At 57.1% G+C, this 24,268-nt stretch overlaps 1 protein-coding gene across 1 annotated transcript in view; it reads right to left on the reverse strand.

Moving 5' to 3' along the window:
* NECTIN1 (nectin cell adhesion molecule 1) overlaps positions 1–9,655 on the reverse strand; it is a 58,349-nt gene extending 48,694 nt beyond the window's left edge. Inside the window, exon 1 of the mRNA XM_042905122.1 lies at positions 9,251–9,655. Within this exon, the coding sequence (XP_042761056.1) occupies positions 9,251–9,329 (79 nt within the window). The 5' untranslated portion in view covers positions 9,330–9,655. The remainder of the gene's footprint in view (positions 1–9,250) is intronic.
* Positions 9,656–24,268: the final 14,613 nt, after the last annotated feature.

The following is a 24,268-nucleotide window of genomic DNA, read 5'->3' on the forward strand; positions in this document are numbered from 1 at the left end:
ACTGCAGTGGAATCTACCAGCAGTGCAATGGTTGTTACTTCGAGCACCTGTAAGGTATCCAAGGACACAGTAATGACCACCGAGACTCTGATGATGGGCACTAATAACCTCACCCGCTCCAGGGCCGCACCAGGTTATTCCTGCGCCATCAGAGGGAGCAGGGGGCGCTGAGCGATATACGAGGGTGGTGGGCATCCCGGACGCAGGGTCTTGTGTTAGTCCAGGAGTGGTAAGCCGTCTTTCTCCGTCACCCATCCACCCAGGAGAGAGGCAGCTTAGCTAAGCGGTATGATCGCGGACACTGGGCCCGACTTCCTGGAGCTGAATCCCGGCTCTGCCTCCTAGTAGCTGTGGGACCACGGGCGGGTGGCCTAACCTTTGCCTGGGCCTCATCTTTCCACGTGTGAAAAAAGGGAGAGGAGAAGGGCCCTCTACATGAGTGGTAATGAAGATTAAGTCAATGATTACATGTGAGGTGTTTATAACAGTGTCGGGCACCCAAGAAGTCTCAATATAAAGTTTGTTATCACCACCATCGTCATCAGCTGCCCAAACAACCAACCATGTATCCACCTGGCCCACGAGGTGGCCAAGCCTGTACTAGGCCCCGGGGACACCGAGATCCATCAGCAGTGGACTTGTCCTTTTGGAGCTCTTGGTCTTGGGGAGAAGAAAAACCCCAGGCTCAAATAACTATACAGCAAGATGCAGAGTGGTTAATGCCATAGGGGGGCATGGAGGAGGTGCCAGGGGGCTTTGAGATGGGAGAGGTTATCCCCAGCTGGGAGAGGGGGTGGGTCACGAGGTTCATGACAGAAGTGGCTCTTGATCTCAGTATTTAGATATGGGAAGGAAGGGAGAACTTTAGGCGGGGCGGGGGGGGGGGGTGCTGGCATGTGCAAAGGCACTGAGGCGGGAAAACGTGGGACATGAATAGAGGGGTGTGTGGCTGGGTGGGCCTGGCGTGCGGGGGAGGGCAGTGAGAGAGGAGCTAGGGAGGGGGTAGCCATCGGATGCTTCTGGGCCTGTGAGCGTCTTCCTCACGTGCACTTCAGGTGTATCCATCCAAGAAGCAGTGTGAGCAGATTGGAGCCAGAGAGCCAGGAGGCAGGGGCTGTGGCAACAGTCCCGTGAACAAGGGCGCTACTAACAGCCCCTCCCGAGGTGGGGCCCATGTCAAGTGGTGGCAAGGCTGGCTTGGCTCTGAGGCACCTTCTCTAACTTTCTTTGTCCTAGCAGGCTGGCAGCATTTGCCCACAAGATACCAGGACTGAGGGAGGGCGTGCTGGGGGCGCGGCTCGGGCCCCAGGAACCAGAGCGCACGGAGGCAGCCTCACCGATCCCCCTTGGGGCCAGCACTCCAGACCGGCTCGAGACTAGGGCCCTACGGGGGAGCCCCAGGAGCCAGTACAGGTCTCTAGTCCCCTTTTCTCCAGAGCGAGGCGGACTCGCGTCTGCCCAAACAGATCGGCCCTCCCAGCTCCGCTGACTCATTTGGCGGGCAAACCAGCTCATGCGCCAAAGCGTGGGCTGGCCTGTGTGACCCTCCATGGAAGCGTACCAAGTGAGCTCGTGTGCGCTAAGAACAAGTTATTTGCGCCTGTCGCTTACTTTTCCTCCACAAGACGGAGGTACCAGGAAGGGGCGAGCTTTCCTTTGCTCTGGGCTTGTTTTTTATGGTGATGACCACTGAGCCCCGGTGGTATTCTGGTGACCAGCAGGTATATGCGGAGGATTGTAGGAAAAGAGAGATCAAGATAAAGCGGAGAGGGGAAGGCAGAGGCAGAGAGGAGCCGGGCTGTCAACAGGCACTCGACTCTGCTGAGCAAGAAATAATCCCGGCTCCGGTGGGGAGAACCCCATGACGGCACCCAAGCCTCCGTCACAGCAACTGTGGACAAGTTACCCCACCTCAGGGAGCGGTGTGAGACCAGTGAGACCCTGTCCTAGCTGTCAGGTGACAGAAGTGCATCTTCAGGGAGGAAAAATGTTTCCACCGTGGGGTCCCCAGGTCTCCACCCCCACGGGGCAGGAGGATAGGCCGGGATTCTCAAGCCAGCGTGGCCGTGAGGAAGCCAAACTCATCTCTACTGCTGGGATGTGACCCTCAGACCTACGGGTGAGCGTGGGGAGCCGTCCCCTGACCCCAAGGCCCCCCTCCGCAGGATGGTGTTTTGCTAAGCTTCTCAGCCAGCTCGTGCCAGACAAGGCGGGCTCCTACGAACAGCCCTGGAGGGAGCGTGTGCTTCTCCCCTTCAGGCAGGGGACAGAACTGGGGATTCGAGTGGGCAGGAGGGAACCTGTGTTTGCAGCTTTGGGGAGCACACATTCCAGGACAGGGAACGGGGAGGCAAAGAACTCCATTTAAGCCCACAGATCGAACTCCAACTCCCAATGGGACCTTCTCATGCCCATGGCCACTGGCCTGCTTTGCTTCCTGGGCCACGCCTGCCGCTGTCTCCCCGTGGAGCTACCAGCCAGTGGAACTAATGTCCTCTAATGAGATCCGGGCCAGAGTGGCCGGGCGGGTTTTATTGTCTGTGGCTTGGTAATGAGACTCCTCATAAACTGGGAATGACATTGGGGTCTGTGCAGGCCAGAGCGGGGCGGGGAGTGGCCCAGGAGAGGGAGTCCGCTCTGCCTGCCAAATCTCACCCCTTCCCCTCTCTGTGGCTCTGTGCGTCCGCGTGCTCTCGGAGCGCCACTCTCTGCCCCAGTGCCTGCCTATGCCCTGGGGCTCTGTGCTCATACCTCAGGGCCCTGCCCATGTCTCAGGCTAGATCTCCAGGGGGTGATGCTCTAGCTTCCAGAGGGACACTGTTCTCCCTGGCTCCCCTAGCTGTTCTTGCTGGGCGTGCCGACCTGGGCTCCACGGTCAGCTCCCTCCGGCTGGGCCACCCTCCAACCTATGTCTTCCCCCTTTCCCTCCATTCCCCAGGGAGCTCTGGCTTGTTGTAGGGGGAGAATGGTGGTGGCTGGTGAAGTGAATGACCGTCTCACCGGACACGTTCCGTGGTGGCCCGGCTCAGCCTCTTCTGTATCTGTGCATCTCAGCCTGTGTCATCTCCCTCATCTACTGGATTTGAAGTCACAAGTTCTGGCACCCGATTTGGCCTCCCTGGCTTGAGATGGTCAGCAAATGACTAAGCCTGACTCACTTTCCTCATCTGTGAAATGGAAGGGCCAGGAATACCATTCTCCCGGGGCTACTGGGAGGATCGGCTGGAGCCACGAGCCGTAAAGAGCACCACAGACATTTTTATTATTGGGGGCGAAAGGATTCCATCTGCAACCGGAGAAACTGGGGGAGGGCTTCCTGCCAGTGAGAAGGGGGTGACGCCAGGAGGGATGCTCTATCTGGCTGTACCGTCTTGCCAGATGAGTGGGCTGCGGGAGAGAGGGTCGTGCTGCCCACCCTTCCCCCAAACGTGGGATTTTGAAGGAAGGCAGGGGCTGAGCCCCAGGCCCTCCCTGCCGGCCCCGGCTTCTACCACAGCCAGTACTCCAGATGTAGCCAGGGAGTGAGGAGGGTGCCGGGGAGAGCCCCTGGTGACAGGCTGCAGAGCAAAGACCACACAGCACCTGCTGCTTGTGAGTACACGAGCACCGGGGTCGGGCGCGCAGGTGCCTGGAGCCCACCAGGCCATCTGAGCCCCCAGGGGCTGCTGCGGCCCCTGCCCTCATTTCCAGGCGGGGCTCAATGAGCAGCTCCCGGTTGGCGACAAGGGAAGAGAGGTCAGCACTGGGCAGGCAGCTGAGTGGCTCTTTTTCAAGGGAGTACAAAGTGGCCACTGCCCAGCTGGCAGCTGAGAGGGCACCGGGACCACTCAGAGGACGGGCGTGGAGAATAGGAGTAGCTGCCACTTTACTGCATGTTTATCACAGGCCGGGCGACGAGCTAAGCACTTTTCATACTTTATTGTCCATCTACACTTCACAACCTCCTCTGGAAACTGTATTAACAGAAACCCATTTTACAGATGGGAAAAACTGAGGCTTACAAAGTAACTTAACCAAGCCCACTCAGCCAGCAAGTAGGAGAGCTGGGATTCAAACCCAGCCCACCTGGCTGCACTCTGCTGTCTCACTATGCTGGGTGGCCACGATGGGGTCCTTCCTAGGCTGCAGGGAGAGGACCCAAGCCGTCTGCCGCTCTCTCAGAACTAGGGCCCGAGACCGCTGTTTCCTTGCCTTAGAAGACTGTGAAAGGCACAGATCCCATGAGCCCGGGGCGGGGTGGGGGGGAATACATACCATTGCTCCCCTCCCCCATTCAAGGATAAACCTTGGGATTATCCACTGCCCTAAAGTAAAGAGCCCGTCATCTGCCACCAGGAAGACTTCCTTTGTGTCCTTGTCGGGTCTCTCCTATTGCACTGTGTTCATCTGTCCTTCGGGAACGGGTCAGGGTTCAGGTGCTAGGCTTGATGTGTTTTCTTCCCACCTCTTCCCTCTCCCTATCTCCCAGATCAGCACAATCCAGAGTTTCAAGGGTTAACTGGACTAAGGGGTGTTATCTCCAACGCAGGGCATTCCCTCTGCAAAGTGATCCCTGCTCAGATCTTAAGTTACCTCCTGCCCCCGCCAGCACATCTGCTGCTGGCTCGGCGGACCTGGTCTCTATGGAGAGGGGCGGGCATCGTGGGGGAGAAACACCTGCCAGCCGGTCTTGGGCACGGGGTCCTGGGTTCCCAGGACAGGCAAAGTTCTTCCCTGCCTCTCGCCCCTCATTCCCTCTCAGGGGGGCTCTCCCATTCTGCTGCACGGAGCCCAGGGTGGTTCCAGGCACGTGTATGTTGCCGACCTGAGTACGCCTGTGGTTGGTTCCACGGGGCTATTTTCGTGGAGGACCCAAACCCGCACTCCTGCCCCTTTTAAAATGCCCAGAGTTGGCCACCTTTCTCCTCAGATGATCCCCTTTCCCCCAAGTGTTCAGGCACAAAGTAAAGATGCCCAATGAGTAGCTGCAAACCTATCTCCCGGGGCCCCCCCCAGCCTTCTAGGGATCTGGAGAAGCCCTGGGGCAAGCCGGGCCCCAGTCGACACCAGGATCCAGATACCATGGGCCAGGGAGACAAGACAGGAAAGTCTCCTTCCTCACCAGCTGAGCATGCAGAGGCCCAGTGTAAAGCCAAGGGCAAGAACAGAAAAAGAAACCAGTGTAAAGGCTTCCGGCTCTCAAAGGACCCAGCAGCCCACCTGGCAAGTCCTAGGTCTCTTCCCCAAATCACCTCTCTGACCCTGTGACATCAACACAGGTCTTATCAAGGCTCAGAGCCACTCACAAAACCCTAGTGGGAAAGACAGAAGAGATCGGTTATATGTGAATATACACCTGATATACAGTTATAGCCCTAGTCCCGTGCCGACCCACAGCCACCAGCGCCCAAGACCTCCTTGCCCTCGCGCCCGTGGGTCTGCCCGTGCACAGGGGATTGCAGATCACCGACGCAAGCACACAAAGCCTGGCACGTGTGTGTGCCAGTCCACACGGATGGTGAGACGATATGCAGGCTGTCAGAAATGTCACCGCCGGAGCGCCACAGCTGGCTGGTGTCCAGTCTAGGCCGGCACGCGGGCTGACGGTCAGAGTCAAAACAACAACAACGACAACGACGGTAAAACAGGCGAATACACAGGTACCCCCTCGGTCTGTCTCTCCCCCAGGTGGGAGCCACTCAAGTTACCAGGTTAACCAGGAAAAGATACAATCAGGAAAATCGAAGGTATATTCACACCTCCCTCGGGTGTTTTCTGTTTGTGCCGAACAATGAACGTAAGTCAGCTGCTAAACAATGGCAGTATCGTAAGACGCAGCAACGGGGGCAGACCCTCTGCCCGTGCCCCGGCCCCGTGCCACCCCCTGCCCCCCCAAGCCTGGCCCACTTGCTCGCTTGCTGAGCCATCGGCACCAGGGTTCTGCTGGCTGGCATGACCGTCCTGGCAGCATTCAACGGGGTCCTGGGTCAGGAAGTGGCTAACGAGTAGGTGGGTTCATTGTGCAAAGCTGAGTGGCTGAGACGGGAACTGGTATCATCATCTTGGCCGGCATCGGGCAACAAGGGACCACCTGTCCCCCTGAGCCACAGATATTCAGGCTCAGAGATGCCTTACGGGCTGCTCAGCCAGGGCTGCGGGGCCCAGGCTCTGCAAGATCTTCTCCTCCCCTCCAGCTTGGACTGTCAGGCCTTGAATCTGATTCTGAGACACTCTCTACAGCGCAGCCTCCAAAGCGGGCACTGAGATTGCTGTTCGCACACGCTGTAATCCCCAGGCCGGCAGAATTGGTTTTGCCATAATGTCCTGCCCAGCAAGCCTGAGCACATCACTGTCTGTGAGAAATGGGGAGAGAGGAAAATAGCCCAGCAGCTCCGACACTCGGAGTTTTGAAGGAAACCACCTTCTGCAGGCTCTGTACAGACTGCAGAGAAGGGATGTGCCGCGGGCCCGACAGGTCTTCCGAGGGTGTGCACGACACCTGGGGTGTGTGTTCTCTTTCCAGACAAAAGGTTTGGGGAAGCCAATTAGGGAGGGTGTGGTGTAGGTGGGACACCGGCTCTGTGCACCTGCTTCTAAGGCAGGTTCTCTGCCTCCTCCCCAGGGCTCCTCCTGTCCCTCTTCGGGGGTGTCGTCCCTATGCTCCACTGGCCATCTCCTCTGAGTTGACCTGTAGGAACCACAGACTGTTATCTCCGAAGCTTGTGGGCTTTACCACCCAGCCTGGTAAAGGCTGTGTTGTTGAAAACATACTTCTGTGTTTACACGTCAATAGCCAGATTGAGTGTTTTTATTTTTTTTTTAGTCAGGGGGCCATCGCACACACTGGGGGCTGCCCCCACCTGCTTCGCCCCAGAGAGAGGACCTCTCTTTGCCCTCCATGCTCCCTGACACAGCCCAGGAGAACCCAGAAAAGAGCATCCGGCTGGCAAGTCTCCAGAGAGGGGCAACAGAAAGCACTCAGGAGGGAGCTGGCGAGTGGTGGAAAGTGGGGTGTGGGCAGGCAACTTCTGAGCCCCCCAGCCTCCATCCAGTGTCAGAGGGGCACAACCACACCCGCCCACCTCCCTTTGCAGGGGCACAGGGCACACAGGCGGGTGTGCGAGGGAGCTTGGCCAGCGGGGGGATGAATTCTGGCTGCCCCTGATGCCACCCCGGCCATAACAATGACAGTCGACCGAGGAGGGCTTAAGTGCCTGAGTTGTAGTTCTCTGTCTGCATCCCACCCCTCAATCTGCAGTTTTGGGGAGAGGGGAGTGTCTACACTGAGCCAGGTGAGACTGCCATCTCCCTGACCCCACTTCCTGAGTGGGGTGGAGCAGGGCAGGCTTCCAGCCCCCCAGAGGAGTTAACCACTATGTACCTCAAAGCTGGGGGAAGAGAACAACGAAAGGAGTGGAAAAGGGGGTGAGTCCATTCTTTGCCCCCAAGCCTTTCCACTCTTTGTCCGATGGGAATGAGGTTAACCCCTGGTGTGCCAGACCAGCTAGAGCTCCCCAAAAGCTCTCCTTTCCCTAGCATCTGGGTGTGGACACTATGCAACTGAAGGGTTCCCAGAAGCTCACCGCACCCCCCTTCCCGTGGTCAGAGACGTCCTAGGGCCTAAGCTCTGGCTGGCTTCCCAGGAGGTCCGGTGTGAGAGAAAGACCTCTCACTCACCACGACCACCCTGCGGGGGAAGGGGGGGTCGACTCAGGCCCCTAGAAATGGATAATGCTGCTTGTGTGCCCTAGAATTCCCGCCCCCCACCTAGCAGGGCAGCACCCCACAGGCTGCAGGGGTGGGGGCACCGTGGTGCCGGCCTCCACAAAGTGCTTTTGCTACCATAGGCCATTCAGCCAGGTCGGTGGAGCCCTGGCAGTGAGCTGGAGGCAGAAGGGGCATAGAATTGAATGAGGCCAGGTTCCTGCCTTCCAGGGGTACACCCCAGCCCCGGACCGCGGCAGCCAAGCTCGCCCCCCGGGGTAACAAACTAGCCCGCGAGTCTGCGGCACCGCTGGCGTCTCCAACGGGCCGCTGCCGGCGGCGCTCCAGATGTGACATTGTTGCCCCGTGCGGAGCTGGTCTCTCCCTACTCCGACCCCTTATCCTAAGGCCAGACCACGTGCTCCAGCCAACCCCCGCCCTCCCCCACAAAACCCCCCCATCTAGCCCGGGCGGGAGGTCGTCTCAGGTTTCCTCCCGGAGGGCTGGAGGCACCCCCACCCCCACCCTGACCCCCGCTGGTGTCACCAGCTACCGTGGGAGCCTAGCAGCTTCCCCAGGGACACAAAGGGTTAAACCCAGGCGAGGGGACTCGGTCGGATTTGCCTCCTAAACGCATTTTCCAGTTCATTCCCCAGCACAATACGCCGGGGCCGGTCCCAGCCTCCGCCCCCACCCCACCCGTCAGATGGGCCACCGCGGGCCACCCCAGGGTCGGGCATCGGGTTAACCCCTCGGCCGCCGGCCGCCTCGAGGAAGGACACGCGGGGCAGCCTCGGGAAAGTGGGTCATGCAGCCACCTGGCTGGCACCGAGCCCGCGGCGCTTCCTCCGGGGAGAGCCCCCAAACCCGGCGCGGAGTTCCGAGGCGAAGTCCGGCTCGCGCAAGGCGGGGAGGTTGCGAGCCCGCGCGGCCCGGGCCTCACCCACCGGGATAGGAACCGCAGGTGAGCGAGAAGCTGTCTCTGACGCAGGAGCCGGCTCTCCGCGCCCGCGTGTGGCTGCGTGGGGCGGGAGGGGGCCCGAGCGCGCGGAGCCGTCTGGCGAAGGGGCCGGCGACAGAGACGAAGCCCCCCTGCCATCCTCCAAACCCGCAGCCCACCAGCTCCGAGACTGACGCCCTCCCCCTGGGGCTGTTGTCTCATACCCCGAGACGGCGATTACGGTGATTATTTTGCATTTATGTAACATGCAGTGTTTCCAAACTGCTTCCCGAGCTGAGAGCTGGTTATTAAATAAATAGAACGCGATTACATATTATTATTTTTGTGAAAAACAGAGCGGAGAAAGTGCTTTCTTGCTACACAGAGACGTGCATCCGACTGCTTCCCTGCAGGGCAGGCTGTGAGGCTTCTCATCCTCTCTTTCTCCGCCGTGCCACCCGCACCCCCCTTACCTAAGCCGTGACCCAACTTTTCTGCCTCCTTCTGCTGCCTGTAACCCAGACGTGCCCGCCGTCCAGCTCCCAGCCTCGGGAAGGCATTGGATGGTGGCGGGGAAGGGGGTGGGGGGTGGGGGGAGAGTGGAAGGCAGAGGAGGAACGCGCTTACCTGGGAGGAAGAATGCGGTCAAGCCGAGAGCGAGTCCCCACCAGCGTCCAGCGGCGCCCGCAAGCCCCATCCGAGCCATCGGGGTCCGGGGGTCCGGCGAGAGGGGCCGCGAGGAGAGCGCTCCCCGCGCTCCAGAAACCAGCCCGGAAGACGAAGGCCGATCGCTGCCGGCCGCCGGGCGCTCCGAGGATCCAGGTCAGCCGCAGCCGTCGGCCGGGGCGGGGTGGGCTGGGTGGGATCCGCGCGGCCGCAATCCGGGCCCCGGGCCGCCGGCGGCTCAGAGGCTCGGTGGATGCCCGCCGCAAGTTGCACGAGTCATGCCCCCTTCTCCTCCTCCGCTCTCCTCCCCGTGCCGGTCCCCGCCCTCTTCTTCCACGCAGAGCCGGGCTGGGGAGAGGGACCCACCCCCGGCGCGCCCGGCTGCCCGGCTGCGCGGCGCGGGCTCCCGGCCCCCGGCGCGCTCACACCCTCCCGCTCGGCTCCAACTTGCAGGCGTCCATGGCCGGCCGTCCTCCGAGGGCGGCGGGACGAGCCCAGGCGGCGGGCGGGCGGCGCGGTGGGCTCGGGGCCCAGGCGGCGGGCGGGCGGGCGCGCGGCTCGGCTGCTCGGGCGGTGCGGCTCCGCGCGCGGAGGGCGAGCCGGGTGCGCCGCGCGTCCCCCCCTCCCCGCGCCGCCGCCGCTCGCGCTGCCGGGTCCCGGCCGATCCGCAACAATGTGGAGCTGCCCGGGCGCCGAGTCGCGCCGCGCTCGCCGCTCTCGCTCTTTCTCTCACTCGCCGAGCTCCAGCCTCTCAGCCGCTCTGCCCGTGATGTCAGACCGAGGGGGAGGGGTTAGCGTTAACTCCCTCCTGGCTCCGACGCGCGGCCCGCGCCCGCCCGGCCCCGGCCCGGCCGCGCGCACCTTCCGGCCCCCGGCGGAGGCGGGTCCCGGGCGAGGGCCGTGGGGTCGGCCGCGGCCCACTGGCTCGGGAGGTGCCCCTTCGGTCGCCTTCCCGCCCGGGCGAGGGCCGGAGGGCTAGCCGCCCTCCTCCTCGCTGACAAAGGGAGGCAGTGACCCCTAGCGGCCGGCGTGGGGGGGAGAAGCCGCTCGGTGGGGGTGGAGTTAAGATGGGGCGGGGGTGGGGGCTGTGGAGGAGCGAGCGTGCAGTATGGAGCCTCCTGGATCCGGCGAAGTCCAGCTGAAAGGGCGTCTGCAGGCCCTCTACGCCAGCCTTGGCCCCATTTTACAGATGCGGAAACAAAGGCCCAGAGGAAGGGAAGGCGACTCGCCCAGAGGCACGAACTTGGACTAGAACCCGAGAGCCAGAGCTCCCCCCACCCCTCCTCTGCATCTCCTGAACGCTGAAGGGAGAGGCAGCTCTGCGGGGACGACCGGAAGCTGCCAGACAAGTCGGTGGTGGGCATCCGTGGGTGAGATGGGGCCACCGAGGTTTCTGGCCTTTTCTAATCTCCGCCGCTTTTCAGGGGTCTCCTCTCCCGAGACTGAAGCCCCCTCCTCTTCTGAAGTCAGCGGGAAACCGAGCTCTGCTTCCTCTGCCAGAACCTTGGTTTTGAGTGATTTGCAGAAATCCCGCGAAAGTGACCCATCCAGTCAGTGTCCGCGGCAGGGCAGGGACTCTCCAGTCCGTCCGTTCACCACCCACCACACTGGGGTGTGTTTGGCTTCCTGCCAAGGGGCTGGACCTTCAGGGCCCTGGGCAGCCAGAAGCCTGCCCTCTGTGCCTTCTCTGTGGACGTCCTACCCTCGTCCTGCACCCTGGGAGTAGGCAGACAGACAGACAGACAGACGGTTTCCCACCAGAAGTTCTCCCCAGATGTTTGACCAGATAATGTTCCCTTTGCCCGTTGCTGCCATTTGCCCAGCGGGTAGGAGCCAGAGGAAGCGCCAGTTTCTGATAAGGTGTAAATACCAGTTCCTGGGTGTAGGAGGAACAGAAGGAGGATGGGCAAGGAGGGCACCATTTTCTCACTTTTTGGGATCTGGCCCTGGAGTGTCTCTTGTTTTCCTGCCGAAGTGGTCTAGTTTGGCACTCACGTGGACGTTTGTGCCCTCGTGTGTATATCTTCTACGTTTAACAAATGTAATCGAGCTGTCTTTGTGCCAAGCAGTGTGTCAGGCTTGGAGATATAGAGACCTTGTCATTGCCCTAAAGGCACAACATCTAGTTGGGGGGGTGGGCAAAGGGAGAAGACAGATATAGAAACAGATATTGTATTTAAATAAGTATTTAACGTGTGTAGTGTGTCCCAGGGGTGCACACCCAGGATTTGGTGGGTTTTGGAGAGGGTGCTGAGTTCAGCCTGGGGTGGGATGGGGATCAGGAAAGGCTTCTGGGGAGCAGCGACACGGGCTGGTGAGTCATCTGGTAGGTATGTACTGGAGTGGGGAGGCATTGAGGAGACTGGATTTAAGGTTGGGGGAGGTCCGTGTAAGGAAAGGCACGAAGACCAGCAATAATTGGGGGAGTAGGACCCACGAACTGGTTGTAGCCTGAGCCTAAGACTTGGGGAAGGCCTGTGGGTCTGTGAATGTCTGGGGGACCACCAGGAGGTGGGGCCCAGTCCGATGGTAGCTACCTCCTCTCTGGCCCGGAAGTACTTTAAGGGCCAGGGCTCAGTTGGTTCATTGCTGTGGTCTGAGACTCTGCCTGGCGTATTGCAGGAGACGAATGGATGGGTTCGAGAGGGTCATTCCAGATGCACCAGTACCCACCAGTGCCCTGCGCATGTTCTCCCGCCTCTTCATCCTTGGCTAAGGCTTCTCTGATCTGCTCTTAAATGAGCTTCCAGAGAGGGTGTGTCTGGGGGTTAGCATGGCTGTCTGGGGATGGGGTTGGGTGGAAAAGAAGAAGACAAGTAAAAGAGTATGGTCATTCATTCATCACCTTTAAACAGACCCTGAAATATGCAAAGCACCAAATAGGTGCCTTGTGTGTGTGTGTGTGTGTGTGTGTGTGTGTGTGTGTGTGTACTGGGTTACAGGGGACAGATAAGAGAGCCAGGGGAGGCACAGAGGAAAATAAGATAGAGATTGTTTACTCAGAGAGTAGACAGATGTCTTTCTGAGTGTCTACTGTGCTAGGCACTGACGGGACGAAAGTGCACAGCCAAGGCCTTACTCAAATAAGTATATTATAGCGTGGAAGCTGGTCGTGGCCGAAGACCGCCCCCCAAACACAGCCACCTAGAGGGAGGAGTGAGTGCTTCTCATTGTGGAGAACAGGGAAGGCTTCTGGAAGAGGTGTCCTTTGTTTGAGGCTCTGAAAGGTTGATCAGATTTGGACCAAGGGGGACCGAGGAGAGAACTTTGGTGGAGGGAACAGCTTGTACGAGCACATGGAGGTGGGAGAGGTTGGGACCCTGTGGGGGAACGACCAGCAGTTTGTTTGTTTGGGGTTTTTTTTTGTTTGTTTGTTTTTTTGTTGTTTTGCTTTTTATGTTTTTCTTTTTTCTTTTCTTTTTTTTTTTTTTGCATTCTGGGGATGTGTAAGAGAAAGGGACAGAAAATTGCAGCCAGATTTCAAAAGGTCTGAAAGGGTCCTTCGGTGGCAGGAAGGAGCACAGGGCCACGTGGTAGGAGGCTAGACTCTGGTCCCTCCTCTTAAGCTGGAAGCCCAGGAGTCATCCATTGCTGCTGCTTTGTCTTCAACCAGCATATTCTAATCCAAAAGCAAACACTGTTCATTCTACCTCCAGCATTATCTTAAGTCTAGTGACTTTGCCCCATTTCTACTGTTAGCACACTATCCACGTGCTCATCAGCAGTATAGACAGTGCACCCCGAGGGGAGGGAGTAAAATGGTCCAGCACGTGGGACTCTGGAGTTAGACTGCCTGGATTTGAATCCTTAACCCCCTGCCCTGCCATGCAGTAGCTGTGTGCCCTTGGGCAAGTGACTTCACCTCTCTGGGCCCGGGTTCCTCCCCTGTAAAATGAGGGGGAGATACTAGCACCTACTTCCCAGACTTGTTGTGAGGATCAGATGGGTTGGACAACATGAAGTCCTTGGAACAGTGTCTGGGATACATAAAGAACGGTGTGTGTTAGCCATGAGTGTAACCGTAATCTCTCTCTCCCCACACCAGTTTGGCTCTTCTCTGCCCTGGTGCTAGAGGGATACGTGAATTGTTAAAACGTTGATTTTCAAGTGATTTGGAATCTACAGAAGAGTGGCAAAGGTGGAACAGAGTTTCCAGGTGTCCTTCATCCAGCTTCCTTTCATGTAGATACCTGATGCGCCCATGGTGTATTTGTTGAAACCGGGAAATTAGCATTGGCATAATACTATTAGCTACAGAATTTGTCTGGATTTCTCAGTTTTCTACTAATGTCTGCTCGGTGTGCCAGGCTCCAATCCACAATTCTAACACTGCGCTTAGTTTTTCTTTTTGTTTTTTAGGTTTATTTATTTTGAGAGAGAGCAAATGGGAGAGGGGCAGAGAGAGAGGGAGGGAGAGAGAGAGAGAGAGAGAGAGAGAGAGAGAGAGAGAGAGAGAGAGAGAATCCCAAGCCAGTTCCACACCATCAGGGCAGAGACCCACGTGGGGCTTGAAACGTGAGATCATGACCTGAGCCAAAGTCAGATGCTTAACCGACTGAGCCACCCAGGCGCCCCAATACTACATTGCATTTAGCAGCGGATTATGTTCTAATGCAAATGAGCAGGACCCCATACGAGAGACCCCTTCCTTGGCCTGCCCGCCTCGGAGGCCTGTGTCAAATTCTCTTCAGGGCCTGTGGGGCTGCATGTTTCCTCCGCCCGGTCTCACCCAGCTCCAGGGCTTTGAGTAGGAGCCACTGGGCTTTCCTGAAGTTTCTTGAGGCCATCTAGTTCGCCTCCTTGGCCTTTACTCATCTGCACCAATGCTCTTCGTCTTCCTTTCGGCCAGCCAGCCACTTATCTCTTATGGCTCAGTTTACATGTGTCGTTTCCCCAGAATGGTCCACTCTACCCTTTAGACCGGGCGAGTCCCCTTCTATATGTTCTCACAGCTCCCTCGCATGCTTGTAACCCTTCAGCAAGTGTTTATAATACGTGATTCTTTCCCCACTGGGCTCTCAGCCCCTCCAGGGCAGACCTTGTGGGTCTCGTCTGCTCTATCCCTAGCATCTGGAATGTGCCTGCCGCTTGGTCCGCACTCAGCGAAAACGTGTTGCTTGACTAACTCACACCCTGTGCCACTTGCTAGCAGTTGCTTCTCCTTTCTGGGCTTCAGTTGTCTTCTCTGCAGCCTGAGGAATAGCATTTGTTCAGTGGTTTTCCAATTGCGCTTTGAAAGCCCTACATTTTCCTGGGTTCCCCACTCCCTGCTTCAATTAGGAGCCATGTTTAAAGAGCACCTTGTTTTACGCTCTTTAAACATGGGGCTTTTTGAGGAAGTTTCCTCTTAATGGATTCTGCTGCTTAAAACGTTTGACCCCCCCAACCCGACATATTATTGCATTATGTATTCTGTATCACATAGACGGTTGACTCTTGAACAACACAGAGGTTAGGGGCACCAGCTTCCCGCACAGTTGCAAATCTGCATATGACTTTTGACTTCTCTCAAACTTAACTACTAACAGCCTACTGTTAATAAGGCTGTTAATAACAGCCTACTTATTAATAAGACCGGAAGGCTTATTAATAACATAAGCAGTCGGTTAACACATTTTGTATATTCTACGTATTATATACTGCATTCTTACGATAAAGTGAACCAGGGGAATGAGAGTGTTATTAAGAAAATCATGGGGCGCCTGGGTGGCTCCGTCGGTTAAGCGTCAATCGGTTGGCTCAGGTCACGATCTCACGGTTCGTGGGTTTGAGCCCCGCATTGGGATCTGTGCTGACAGCTCAGAGCCTGCAGCCTGCTTCGGATTCTGTGTCTCCCTCTCTCTCTGCCCCTCCCCTGCTCACACTCTGTCTCTCTCTCTCTCTCAAAAAGAAAAAAAGAAAAAGAAAAAAATCGTAAGGAAGAGGAAATACATTTGTAGCACTGGACTGTATTTATTGCAAAAAAAAAAAAAAAAAAAAAAAGCCACGTGTAAGTGGACCCGTGTAGTTCAAACATGTATTTTTTCCAAGGGTTAACCGTAGTCGCATTATTTTAGAACTCCTTGATTTATTTTTTCTGCAGGCAGCAGTGAGCCATGGAAGGTCTCTGAGCAGAGAAGCACTTATTGGGGGCTGCCGGGACTGTGGTTCAGGAGATGAATCTGGCAATATCATGGGCATGATGGTCAGAGGCGGACTGGTCAGTGAGGGAGGAGGGGAGTGTGGAGATAGGGTTGTCATGGAAGCCAAGCGAGGAGAGGATTTATTGGAGGAGGAGGTGGCCAGTAGTGTCTGATGTTGCAGAAAGCAGGTAGGGATCAGAAGGGGGTCTTTGGAAACAGGGGCAGAAACACCAGTGGCCCGTTGGAGTCATGGTGATGGCAGAGTCGGGGCAGAAGCAAATGGAAGGTGAGCCAGCAGAGGCAGCAGGCGTCCACCCCGCTCCTGAGAAGTTTGGTAGTGGTCGGAATGAGCGAAATGGCTCAGAAGCTCGGAGAGACTTGGCGCGACAGAGATCAGGGGGCTTATGTTCCCCTCTTTGCTGGGAAATCAGAAGCTACTCTGAGCCACTTGCAGGCAGTGAGCAAAGAGCTAGTGAACAGTGAGACCTGGGAAACAGGTGTAAGGTGTGAAAAAGGGTGCACTTCATGGAGCGGGCCCTGGACGAAGCACGGGTGGTGGCACCTGGGTGGAGGAGGGATCAGCCTTAGAAAAGAAGGGACTTCTCTTCTTCTGAGCCTGGAGGGAATGTGAAGAGGGCAGTGAAGACGGAGGTTTTGGGGTGGCGATCGGGGAAATGAATGATAAGGTCGTTGCAGTGAGGTAGGAGATGGAGTTACCTGCCCAGAGACGAGAGAGGTGGCTTCAGACCTCACAAAGGAGAAGGGCCAGAGGAGGGGGAAGGGAGGTGTGGTTAGCGATCTTCCAAAACCCGAAGGGAAAAGGAACATGCGTGGTCTGCGTGCCTTCGTAGAGAAGAATCAGGACCAGTGGGCATATGTGGGGGGGAAGTAGATTTTGGTTTCGTCTGGGAAGACTGTTTAGGGAACTGAAAATGGAATAAATTCCCTGTCTCTTTTCCCACTCAGGCCTCAGGTCCGTGTACCGGCATTGCTTGCTGTATACGGGATCCTTGTCCCCGGGGTGGAGAGTGGCCCATATGAATTCCATGTTCTCTCCTGGCTCTGAGACTGATGGCCGCAGGAATAACACTCAAAGGACAGGCACTTGAATTCACCTGTCTCACCGACCCCGTGTCTGGGGCCAGTGATCACACAGAGATCAGCTCCGAGGAAGGTGCCATCACCAGGAAACTGTCCCAAGGTCCCCCCCCCCCCCCCCCCCCCCCCCCCCCCCGCCTCTCAGCTTCCACAGGCTCTTTCATAGAGGCAGCTGTTGGGCTTGGAAAAGACCCAAAGTCAACACAATAAGGACTTCCCCTCCCGGCCATATTCCAGGCCCCTCTGTGTCATTTAGTAATTGGCTAATAAAGCTCACTTTGATGTGCGGGGAGCCCTCTTAAGAAGTCCCCAAGATTCCCCAATACCCCAAAATCTGTTGACAGAAGATAAGCTTGAACATATATTAGAATGGTGTGCCGAATGGGGGTCACCCTTTCCTGTGACCCTGGTCCCGGGTCTAGGGTCAATGGAGGCTGAGGGCAAGGGGAGAGGAGAGGAGGAGGGGAACCCCGTAGAGGAAGTATGGCTAAGCCCTAGCCAGCCCCAGAGAGGACCCACTGGTGTGGGTGCCCCCTTCCCTAACCTGACAGGCCAACCTCACCCCAGGCAGTGGGAAACCACAGCACCTAATTACTGTTATCACCACCTTGGTAGCTGTGGTGATTATGATGGTGCCTGTGTATCCCACAGTGCTTAGAGACGTTTAATTATTGTTATTCTTACAGAGATCATTGCAGAGCCTCCCTATCGCCACGGCTGCCATTGCTCTTGGGGACGACAGATCAGCTGAACACGGCTCTACCCCAGGTACAATGACGACCAGGTCAGAGCGGTACCAAGATGGCTAACAGCCAGCCAGCCTCTCCCTTGTGGGCCATGCTGTCCCAGGGATCTCCATGCCTTTGGGAGCGAGAGCTCTGAGCAATGATAGAAGGCCCCAGTTGCACCTCGAACCACCCAATTCTCCAGAAGGAAAGGGCCCAGAAGGCAAATCGGTCTACATCCTGGCTCTGGTTAGAAGGCCCTCAGTGCATTCCTGTGAATCACCATGTCCAAAGTCCTAGGGGATTCTATTTATTTTGAGAGAGAAAGAGAGAGAGACAGAGAGAGAGAAAGAGAGAGAGAGAGAGACCCCAAAGGATTCTAGATGTGAGTGGAGGCACCATTTCTGATTTGGGAATACCTAAAACTCAACAGTGGTACCAAGAAGAAGCTTCTGCTGAGGACCTGCATGGGCCAGGGAGCTTCGACCAAGACATGGGAAGGGGCTGAGAAGGTTTCCACCTGCAGCATACGTGATGGGGAAGGCCGGAGGGAGGAGAGCGAGGACGAAGACCCTAGGCCTCCCACCCACACTCCCTTTTCTTCGCTGGTGCCTTCAGATCGGGGGCGGGTGGGGGTTGTGGTCAGGATAATGATCAGGATGTACTACTTGTCTAGAGGAACCAGATTATTTTATTTTTTATTTTTTTGAGAGCCATGTGGAAGTCAAGAAGTGGGCTTGATCTTAAGGGAGGAACAGAGATCCTGGGTCAACCCAAGCCTTGTAGAGAAAGCGCGTGGTGGACATTGGCCCTGGGAGCCGGGGATGAGGCTGTTTGCTCTTCTCCGGAGCACTGTGGAGTGTGGCTCTTGACCTCTTTGGGCCTCAGACCTCTTCAGGATCCGGCAGAAGCTGTCTCCCTCTGCCCTGCTGGCCGCACACATGCACAGGACAGCATTTACGCGACAGCCCCTCAGAAGCCCAGCTGGGCCCTGCGTTAGGAAGGAGTCCTTCGGGAAGGGGACAGCCCTGAGCCCAGGCTCCCTGGTATCTGGGCTAATGAGGGATGTTAATGACACGGAGGGTCCAGAATGAGGAAAATCGAAACCAGATTTCTATCGCGTGAGCTAAAAAGAAGCACGACACACGTCCCGCGTTGCAATTTTGTAAAAAAGATAACAACACCGGTAAAGAGAGAACGGTGAAGGCCATGTGGAGAAATGAAAACAATCTGCAGGTAAAGTGGTTTTTTTTTTTTAAATTTTAAAATTTACTTTAACGTCATTATAAAGTTATTTTATGCTAGATTTACTTTTTTTTTTTTTTCCTTCTGTATCAGGTACAGTGCTTTTCCTCCAGAAATGAGGTTCTGAATTATATTTGATTTAGGTTAATATTAATGCCCTGTATTCCTTGAGTACATGCTTCTGGGCACAGCTCCTCCAGGAGCGTGTCAAGTGGCCTGGATGTGACATCCGAAGGGAAGACAATGCCCACGCGAAGTCACTGAACTTGGAGGAGGCCTGGGAGGCAGCTGAGCAGGGAGGGGTGTGTGTACGATTCAGAGTCAGGAGTCCCAGGTTTGCGTCCTGGATCTGCCACGTGAGGACCGTGGACAAGAAGGGGGACGAACTGTCCCAGTTTTCCTGGGACCGAAGGGGTTTCCCAGGACATGGGGCTCTCAGTGCTACCACGGGGAAAGTTCTGGGCAAACCGGGGGATGGCCATCCTGTTCACGAGCCCTTTACCTCTCTGCGTCTCAGTTTGCTCGTTCGTAAGATCGTGTCGTTGACTTCCATTTGTAGAAGTCGGGGATGGGGATTATTGCCGTTAAGATGGGATGAAGGAGAGGGACTGGGGAGAGGGGGCAGTTCTCCTCAGCCTGGAGATCCGAGACACCCAAAGCCGTACAGACGCATGCTGTGATGCAACGTGGAGAACTCAAGGGAGCCACTCTCTCACCAAAGGCTTTAGCAGCGATTCGTTAACAAGTATTTATGGACCACCTATGACCGGGTACCACGCTAAGCGTTGGAATAAAGCCATGAACCACTAAGGCATGCTCTGCCCCTTCCCGGGGCCCGAGTCGATGGGAGAAGAGAGGGCGAATAAGGAAGCGGGACACTAGGGGAATATAGGGGCCTACAGGAATGTCGGGGGTGTGGGGACACCTCCCTAATCCGGGGGGTCAGAAAGGACGAGGGAAGCATTCCCGTGGAGGTGAGCGGAACCTCGTGGGAGCCAGGACTGGCCAGCCAGGGATGTTGCATGGAGAAATCAGACAGGGGAAAGGCAGCGAAAAGACCCACGGGGCCAAGCGCATCTTAGGACCGCGAGTAGTCCAGTCTGCCTGGTGCGGTGCAAGGAGGGGTGGGGGGAGAAGGGGCTGGGAGGTATGTGCCGGGTGCGGGCCTTGTGCTCTGCCTGAGGGAGTTTGGACTTAATCCCGAGAGCAGCGATGAGCCACGGTGGGGGTGCAGCAGAGCAAGGAAGTTTCACTCCTGGCCACTGGGCAGCCACGACCGGTATTATGCTAAGGTGGTAGTCTCGGGCCGGGCCCTGGGTTCAGCTTGTTAGAGCCAGGTCGTCTGGACCTAAAGGTGCCAGCTCTGTCTGTCCTGCTCCCAGGGCCCCTGAGCCCGACCCATCTGCTGAGCACTCCCGCGGCTCCAAGTCTGGTGTCGTCAATCTGTGCAGTTCCCCGGCAGGGGCCCTGCTGCCTGGCACAGAGCGTGGCTCCAGAGAGCAGAGTGGCGCCCCCCCTCCCAAGCATGCTGCTGTCACCACAATGTGTGTGTGGGCTTGATGGCTGCGTGGCAGCGAGCTCAGGGCAAGCAGGGGGCTCACGTAGCCCAGGCAGCTGATAAATAACGAACAATGACACCAATCCGTCCGGGAACAGGGAGGTGGGTGTGCACCCGTGTGCACGCGCGTGCAGACACGTGCATGCGCACATACGCTCAGATTCACTGACATTTAGGCCCACACCATCACTGACCCCCGGGCAAGCACACGGAGGGATTCCCCGCTGCCGGTATGACACGAATAGTCACACGTTCCATTGCATTCCTCCAGCACTGACGCGTATGTTGCAAATGCTCTGCACACCTATGCGGACGCACACCCCTGTATCAAGTGCTTAGCACAATGCCCGGCACTCAAGATTATTATGTTATTATGTATCAACGTGGTATTCTATGAAGATACTGGAATGTGTGCACATGTCCCCATAGACACCCATACATTGCCCCATACATTCCTGTATTTTTTAAAAAAATGTTCTTGAAGTTTGTTTATTTAATTTGAGACAGAGACAGAGCATGGTGAGCAGGGGAGGGGTGAGAGAGAATCCCAAGCAGGCAGATGCGGGGCTCGAACCCACAAACCGCAAGATCATGACCTGAGCCGCAACCAAGAGTTAGACGCTTAGCCGACTGAGCCACCCAGGCGTCCCTGCCCCATACACTCCTTTAAATGCAGGTGCAGGGGCGCCTGGGTGGCTCAGTCGGTTAAGCGTCCCACTTCGGCTCAGGTCATGATCTCGCGGTTCGTGAGTTGGAGCCCCTGCATCTGGCTCTGTGTTGACAGCTCAGAGCCTAGGGCCCCTTCAGACTCTGTGTCTCCCTCTCTCTCTGCCCCGCTCCCACTCATGCTCTGTCTCTCTCCTTCAAAAATAAATAAACATTAAAAAAAAAAAAAAAAGGCAGGTGCAAACACTAGAACTCCATCCTTCCACAACACAGGTACATACACTCCCGTGTGCAAAAACGGGCTTTACTCTCAAAGGTGTACAGGTTGCTATCATTTGCTCTCCCAGCCGCACCTACACAAAATCACAACAGCAATAATAATAATAATAGCAAAACCGGCTTGGGTGATTGCTTTATATTTTTCAAAGGGTTTTCAAGCCTATAATCTCATTTGATTCTCACAGTGGCCTGGTGAGGCGGGTGGGTGGAGCAGGCTTTATTACCCCAGGTTTATGGTTGAAGAAGCAGAAGCCAGGAGAGGTGAAATACACCATCTGGGAGGCGGCCTGGAACCCAGATCTGACTTCTCCGCAGCGAGCTTCCACGGGGCGGGGGGGGGGGGGGGGGGGGGGGGGGGGGGCCCAGGCCTGTTTGACAACTTCCAGCTCGCACTGTGGAAAGCAGCAAGCGGGGCACTGGCTTGCTGCTGGGTTCTGGATTCCTGGTCAAAACATTTCCCCGAGTCAACCCTGGCTGAGAAGTGGGAATTGGAGGCTGATAAAGGGAAACCGCCATCATCAGGAATCCCATAAAGTCTCATTTACAACTGCAGTCAGATGAAAGGAGCAATTGACTGCGTTGGAGGGAAAAGCAAATACCCAGCTCCTTGAGGACGGTGGCCTCAGACAGCTGATCCTGGGGAGGGCGCGGAGGTCCTGGGCTGGGCGGAGCCCGTCCCATCTGGGCGCTCCCCTACTCTGTGCACTTCCTCTCCCCTCTGTCTGGGCTGGCCTTGGGGGGGTCCTTGAGCTCTGGTTCTTGGAGAAGGGGACAAAAGGACAATAAAAGGTCTCTCCCTCCCCCAGAGCCCCTCTCCCCCACGCCACAGCAGAAGCCTCCCTCTTTTGCTCAGTCCTGAGCCTTCAGGGCATCCAGCACCGTGCCTTCTATTGGCTGGGGCAGAAATGCGGAACAGGCTGCCAGTCCCCTTACACCTGGCCTGCCACAGCCACGGGGGCCAGACCCTTAGGCTTGAGATCCAATTACTCGGAAAGGTGACAAAGACAGTTTTCTTCAAAGGCCTGGGCCCTGTGGGGAGGTGGCCTGATGGTAAAAGGACAGCCAGTGTGATCATCCCTTCTTTGCTTCTGCCGCTGCTGCTTCACTCTGGTTTCATCATCACTGGTGCCTCAGTTTCTGCATCTGCAAAATGGGGATATTAAGACCACCCTTACACTGCTGTGGTGAGGGCCAGATGAGATGAGGTGTTTAAAGCCCCCTGCACAGTGCCTGGTGCACCGCTGGGCTCCATGGTGTCAGTTTCCCGGGGAGGGCCTCCGCGGCCAGGACTGGAGGGGTGGTGTGGCGAGAGGCGCTCCCCCAGCCTCCTGGGTGTGCCGGCTCTGGCTGGGAGGGAGGGAGGGGCAGGGAGGGGACATCTGTTTGACACTCTTGTCAGCATCCGTTACCTGGTGTGTATTTTCCCAGGAGCTGATTACATTACAGCATGTGTTGATAAACATTGGGAGTCGGAGCGGAGTGGAAACTGAGCGGAATGTTAAGCGGGTGGAGGTTTGGTCAGGAGATGCTGAGAAAGGGCTGGCTGTGAAGAATGGGAGGTGGTGATGGGGGGGGGGGGCGGCAATCTGGTGACTTTTTAGCCCGCCCTGCCCCTTTCTCGTTCTCTCGCTCCCTTTCCGTGTTCCCTGCCTCGGCTTCCAGCAGGGCATCCAGACAGGGTCCCAGAGGCAGTGCTTTATAGTAGAAGAGGTGTGGGATTTGGACCCAGGCAGTTGTGGGTTCGAAGCCCAGCTCTGCCACAGGCTGGCTCTTGGCACCCCGGGCTAGTCCCTTAACTTCCCCAAGCTCAATCTCTTCCTCCGTAAAGTGGGCTTAACCTACACTCCACAGAGTGAAGATTGAGAAGTGAGGACAAGAGATACCCCAGCCCTGAGTTTGCTTCGGATGTCAGGCAACTTTTTCTTAAGTCTACTTTGGACCAAGGGGAAGGGGGCCCGCGTCTTCCATAGGACAGCTTCCCCACCTCTGACCCTGGTTAGGACTGGTCAGGTGACCCGGGGTGACTGGAACATTCCACCCTAAATCTTTATATACCTGTGTACTTCACAACAGCTGCAGTTAGTTAATTATTTGTTGAGTTATCTCCCTGATGTCTTTCTCCCTCACTGGTCCACAAACTCTCTGAGGGCAGGGATGGTCCCCTGGTCACAAGGGAATGCTCAGAGCCTCGGTGGGTGCCTGGCACCAGAAGGAATGGGCGACTCTCAGCCGTCCCATTGGTTCGTAGCAGAATGTCAAGGTAACCCCTCTCAGAGGTGTGTGGTGCCTTATTCTGTGGTTGTTTCTAGACTGAAAGCGCCGGCTGTACTTCTCACTTGGCCTTTGTAATAACTTTTCCCGTGGGTATCTCCTGTCGCGGAGGCTGTGCGAGCTTCCCCAGGACTGGGGTGTTTTTAAGATTCAAGAGGACAGGCAACTGAGTGCGGCAGAAATCCCACAGACACGTCTCAACGGAGGAAGGATGCTGCTCCTGTCCCCCCTCCCCCACCCCTGCGGGTCCCTGCCTCGACACCGGCCACTCCAGCCCACGTCCAGGTGCCCCCACGCCGCCTGGCGCCTCCGAGGCTGCTGGGGCTGCCTCCGAAGCGGGTCGGAGGAGCACGACTGCCCGGCGCCACCTAGCGGGCGCGGGGCCGGGGGAGAGCGCGCCCGGGTCTTCCCAGGCCTGCGGGAGAGCGACCGCCCCCCGGCGCAGAGTAGGGAGGCCAGGGCCACCGCCCCACTAGACCCCTTTCTCGACGTCCAGAGAATGCAGGCCCTCCGGGGAAGCGCGCTCGTCCCAGGTTCCGGGGAGCCCTGGCCCCGACGGCAGCAGTTGGGGTCCTGCGCGTCCTGCCGTCCTCAGCACGGCCTTCCACCCCTCCCCCCGCACTTCGCGTCGTCGTTCCCATCTTTCCGCAGCCACAAAGAGGCCATTGATTGGGAAGAGTAGCCGGGTTGTGGTAGAAAAGCTGGAGGGGACGCGCGCGCGGACACACACACACACACACACACACACACACACACACGCCCTGCCTCCTGCAGCGCCCAGCACTCTTGCTGGGGGCGGGGGTGGGGGCCGCTGCGGCGGCACGGGGCTGGACGACAGGGCCTGGGGAGAGCTCTGCGCCTCGCCCACTTCTCCTTCTCTGCCCTCTGCGGTCCTTCCCCCCCCCCCGTCGCGCCTCATTTCTGCACCCACGATCCACCTCTGGACGAATCCGCGGCGAATGGTTCATCCCAGAGGCTGGCCTAGCTCCCCATCCTCCCCATCGCCCCCCAGGTG

The sequence above is a fragment of the Panthera leo genome, chromosome D1 (genome assembly GCF_018350215.1).
Source record: "Panthera leo isolate Ple1 chromosome D1, P.leo_Ple1_pat1.1, whole genome shotgun sequence".
Taxonomy (NCBI): domain Eukaryota; kingdom Metazoa; phylum Chordata; class Mammalia; order Carnivora; family Felidae; genus Panthera; species Panthera leo.